Source organism: Arachis hypogaea, chromosome 10 (assembly GCF_003086295.3).
Source record: "Arachis hypogaea cultivar Tifrunner chromosome 10, arahy.Tifrunner.gnm2.J5K5, whole genome shotgun sequence".
Lineage (NCBI taxonomy): Eukaryota > Viridiplantae > Streptophyta > Magnoliopsida > Fabales > Fabaceae > Arachis > Arachis hypogaea.
The window spans coordinates 103698841-103704147 of record NC_092045.1 but is presented as its reverse complement, the minus strand read 5'-3'; the positions used below and the strand labels follow the sequence as shown (position 1 = coordinate 103704147).

Below are 5307 nucleotides of genomic sequence, written 5' to 3'. Positions count from 1 at the left end.
GTCAAAGTTTTGATCTTCTTCCCTTGTGCACAATCGACCAAGGCTCGGAAGAGTCTTCTGTCCCTCATTAAATAACTCGTAGAAGTAGCTCTTCCACCTTTCATTAATCTTCTCCTCTTGAGCCAACACCTCTCCATCCTTATCCTTTATGCACTTAACCTGATCCAAATCTCTCATTCTTCTTTCCCGGCTCTTTGCAATTCTATATATACCTTTTTCTCCTTCTTTCGTGCCCAAAGACTGGTAGAGACCCTCATATGCTCTTGTTCTTGCTTCACTTACAGCCACTTTTGTCTCTTTCTTAGCCGCCTTATATTTTTCCCAGTTATCTGCATTGCGGCATAAAGACCACTCTTTAAAGCATTCCCTTTTTATCTTTATCTTTTCTTGTATACTCGCATTCCACCACCAGGACTCCTTGTCTCTTGGTCCTATTCCTTTAGATTCACCAAAACTTTCTTTTGCTGTTTTTCTAATAACTTCTGCCATCTCCCTCCACATCTCTTCCGCGCTTCCATTCCCATCCCACTTTGCCTCTTCTCCTACCCGTCTTAGGAAGCTTCTTTGTTCCTCACCTTTCATCCGCCACCACCTCGTCCTTGGGTTCTTCGTATGATGTCTTTTCCTCAACTTTTGCTCAACGCGAAAATCCATGACGAGCACCCTATGTTGTGTTGTCAAACTCTCTCCCGGGATAATTTTACAGTTAATGCAAAATTTCCGGTCGACTCTCCTCAACAAGAAGAAGTCGATTTGAGAGCTTGTCATGCCACTCTTATAGGTTATAAGATGTTCGTCTCTCTTTTTAAAACATGTATTTGCGATGAGAAGATCAAAAGTTGAGGAAAAGTCCAAAATAGTTTTACCCTCGGCATTGATCACCCCGAAACCATGGCCTCCGTGAATACTCCCATATCCAGTCACTTCTCTCCCAACATGGCCATTTAAATCTCCTCCTAAGAAAATCTTATCTCCCATAGGTATGCCTTGAACCAAACTCTCTAGATCCTCCCAAAACCTTATCTTGTGTTGTTCGTCCAAACCCACTTGCGGTGCATAGGCGCTAATCACATGGAAAGCACCTCCCTCCACCACAAGTTTGATAGAGATGATCCGATCTCCCACCCTCTTGACATCAACTACGTCCTTCTTCCACTGCTTATCCACAATTATTCCAACTCCATTCCTATTCTTCACCTTTCCTGTATACCAAAGTTTGAAACCAGAAGAATCCAACTCCCTAGCCTTTGCACCAACCCATTTCGTTTCTTGTAGGCACATAATGTTAATCTTCCTCCTTGTCATGGTGTCCACCACCTCCATGGACTTTCCTGTTAGAGTGCCTATGTTCCATGTCCCAAATCTCAACCTTTTGTCGCTTCGACCTTTACCTTTTCCTTTGTGAACTAGCTTATTTACCCTCGTCCGTTCACGAAAACGCGAGAACCCTTGCTCATTTAACACTACATCCGGGCACCGATGCAGCGGCTCTTGCTTTGACACCGTACTCGAGCCATACGGCGCGTTGCTTCCGGGCAACGACCTAGCTTTAGCGCAATAATGTCTTTGGTTCATGTCATGGGGGTTCGGCTATATTTTTACGTTGGTTGCCGAAGACCTAACACAACCCTCCTCCTTTATCCGGGCTTGGGACCGACTATGTACCGCACGTGTAACATAGGCGGAGTTATATATATATATATATATATATATATATATATATATATATATATATATATATATATATATATATAATATGACTGAATTTTTTAATGCCCATAATATTTTTGTTTTTGCTGACCATGAAAATTTTGTTACTATCTTTTTATGAAATATTTGAAATGATAGCTAAATTATAGTAGCCTTTTTTTTAATATTTTTTATATATATTTAATCAAAATATCGAAAAATAAATGGTCAAATTAATCATTAAAAAATTATTCATTCTTTAAATTTATTTTAAAATTTTTTAATTAAATTTGTTTTTCAAAAATTTTAAGTTAATCACATTATTAGTATTTCTGTCACTTTTATTGTTAATTGTGTCAAAATTTATTGATATGACACATTAAGTGATACTACAGTACACATGATAAATTTATAAAATCAGATCAAATCAACTCCAAAAGATTCTAATGTCTCAAGGTCCTGCCTTAATTAAATTGATTTGATTTAATTTTATACATTTATCATATTTACTTAATGTATAATATTAGCAAACTTTAACATTATTAACAATGAAAATACTAAAAGAACCAACTTGATTAACTTAAAAATTTTTAAAGGCGAATTTAATTATAAAAAAATCTAAAATTAATTTTGAAAATGAATAATTTGTCAAGGTAGAATATTACTATTTACTCAAAAACCAAAATAAATTTTGTTTTCTTAAAAAATGTCAAGTCTTGATGATAATCACTACAAAAAAGAATAATATTGAATTAACTGCATTTATCTTGCGCCGTCTCGCAAAATTTTGCTCCCACTTACTCGAGAAAACCGAAAACACTGCATTCGCCTTGATTTCTGTATTCAAACTCTTCTTTAAAAGGTCACCCAAAAAAAACTCTTCTTTGAAAATGAAACGTGCCACATGTAAATCCTGGATTGGTTGTACAATCTTAACCACTTTAGCCACCTAAAAAATAGGGCGACGAGAAACACCACCATATTATAATAAAAAATATTTTCTTTAACTTTTAATCTTTAATTAATTTAAATACCACTTTTACGTATTAATTATTTAAAAATTTTAAAAAATATATTTATTTTTTATTTTTTTATAAAGACTAAATATAAAATAATATTTAAAAAATACTTAATTACACCGTATTATAATTGCTCGAAAAGTTTATTTTTGCAATTCATGAAACGAACCAAGTCTTGCTTCTCTTCTCCAGAAAGTGCAAAATTGGAGAACAAGGTCATAATTTGATAAGCTGGTGCAAAGTTGGTACTGGTTCTGGTTTTAGAGCACAACTTCCTCAAGAATTTATACAGTGAGCGAGAAAAGTTTAATCCAGAATAGTGCAGAAAAATGGCTATGATTATATAGTAATTTTTTACAAGTAGTGCTTGACATACAACTCTGATCTTATATTTTCAATTAATTTTGGGTTGAATTAATTAAGTTTAATTTACCTACTATATTATGCTGCAAAGTTTATATATGTAATTGCATTTGTTAGTTGGGTTCTTTCTAGATGTTTTTTTATTCTAGATGTGAAGAGAATGTATTAGCTCCACTTCAATTTATAACAATATGCTCATGATGCTACCTTTTTGAAATATTTGACATGCATCTAATATTTAACTTCGTTGCATCACAGGTAAAATGTTTCTTTCTAGTATATGCCTGATGATCATTCACATTTCTTTCTAGAACATGCATGATCATCCAATATAACGCAAAATAGCTAGATATTTAGTAAAATATGTTAAATAATTTACAATTCACACCTTAATGTAAATAGATAATTTTAGTAGTCATTAATGTTACATTAGGTAAAATCTCAATGGAGAAACACAAAAGAAAAGTAATAATAATACATCTTTAAAATCCTTCAAACACATTCTCCTAACACTAAATTAAACAAAGTAATAAAACACAGATAAAATCAATATTATTTTTGAATATTGAAAAAAAAACTGTGTTTTAATACTCTATTTAATAATCAAGAAAACATTAAGAAGATTTGGAAGGTAACAATTTACGACTAGTTATTTTTATATGAAGTTGGTAATTAATAATTGATAGATTACAATTTAGTTAAATATATTAAATTATTTAACTTTTTTTTAAATACCAACTTCATATGAAGACAACTGTATGTAAATTTGTACAGAATTCGAATAATTTACTCGTCTCCGGACAACAACAATGCAAGACCCAACAATCCAGATTTTGACCTAATCATAACAGAAGCAAATTCATTGAAACAAATGGCACCGTCTCCGTCGTCTCTGGCCGCCGTGATCATCTCCCTGAGCTCCCCATACGTGAGCGGCTGCCCTATCTTTGCCATCGCCGTCGCCAGCTCCAGCGCCGATATGTATCCATCGCTGTCATGATCAAATGAATTGAAGACAGTTAGGAGCAATGCATGATGATCTCTTAACAAATAATCTTCGTCTTCGTTCTTCAGATCTGGCAAGATTGCTGAAGCTAACTCATCAAATTCGACATAGCCGTTGCCGTTAACATCCATGTTCGTCCACAACAAGTGGATCTGGTTTCCCATGGGATTGATCCCTAGAGAACGCAAGAGCGCGGCAAGTTCTAGAATCGTTAAGCTACCGTCGTTGTCCATGTCGAATCTTGAAAAGATTTCACGTAAACAACCGAGTTGATCATCGTATTCTGATGCCATTTTTGGTTATGATGATGATTTCAATTTCCTTGAAGCGATTATTCTATCAAGGAAATAGATTCAATCTTACGTATGTATACACCACATCATGATGTAGATTCATGAAATGAAAATTGATGGCATTGGGTTAGGATTTGAATGAAAAAAAAAGTGAGTTTTCTCACTTTTAATCACCCAAATACCACCCACCATAATTTTCAATGAAGATTTTGTTTGTATATATAATTCTTTTTCCAGGGAATTGTTTTGAATTCTATTTTTGTCGTGGTATCAAAGTCATAGGCTAAAATGGAAGAACAGAAAGCGTGTTTTTGACTTGCCTTTTTGATTAGGGGTGTAGGGCGGGCTACATTTGGTTCGTGGTAAGGATTCTTATGCGTAATCAACTTGAATTGGTGTCTTATTTGTTAGTTAAAATAAATATTTAAAATTCGACGTCTTATATATATAGTGATCTAGTACATATCATCAAATCTTTAAATAGAGCTTTAAATAGAGTTTGAATTTATAAAGAATTAATTATTAATCTGTCACATTTAAGAATATTATGAGCAACAAAAAAATATTTATACATAAAAATTAATTTGATAATTGATTTTTAATTTTAAATGTTACAAAATATTTTTTATAAATAATTTATTGTATATTAATCCACTAATATCAATAAGGGTTAAGTACGATTTTGATCTCTAAAGTATAAGATAAAAAATTTTTCGTTTCCAACCTTTTTTTGCATACAAAATCATTCATAAGGTAGTGATGACGCTGGCGAGAGAGGAAGGACGTCGCATGCCACGTCGCTATTTCTGCTCCTGTGCCAGTGATCGACAACGACGCTAGCAGATCGGCAAGGGAGGATGTCCGCTATGTCGCCGCTTCTGATCCTTCTCCTCGCTCGCTCGTCGATTGCCGCTGCTCCTTGCTGCTTGCTGCTATT

The 5307-nt window shown here is 33.9% G+C and overlaps 1 protein-coding gene across 1 annotated transcript; it reads right to left on the bottom strand.

The window, feature by feature from the left end:
* Positions 1-3460: 3460 nt before the first annotated feature.
* Positions 3461-4656, bottom strand: LOC112716228 (probable calcium-binding protein CML16). Its single transcript, XM_025768094.3, has one exon. The coding sequence runs from the start codon at positions 4368-4370 to the stop codon at positions 3858-3860; it is 513 nt and encodes a 170-aa protein (XP_025623879.1). The 5' UTR covers positions 4371-4656; the 3' UTR covers positions 3461-3857.
* Positions 4657-5307: the final 651 nt, after the last annotated feature.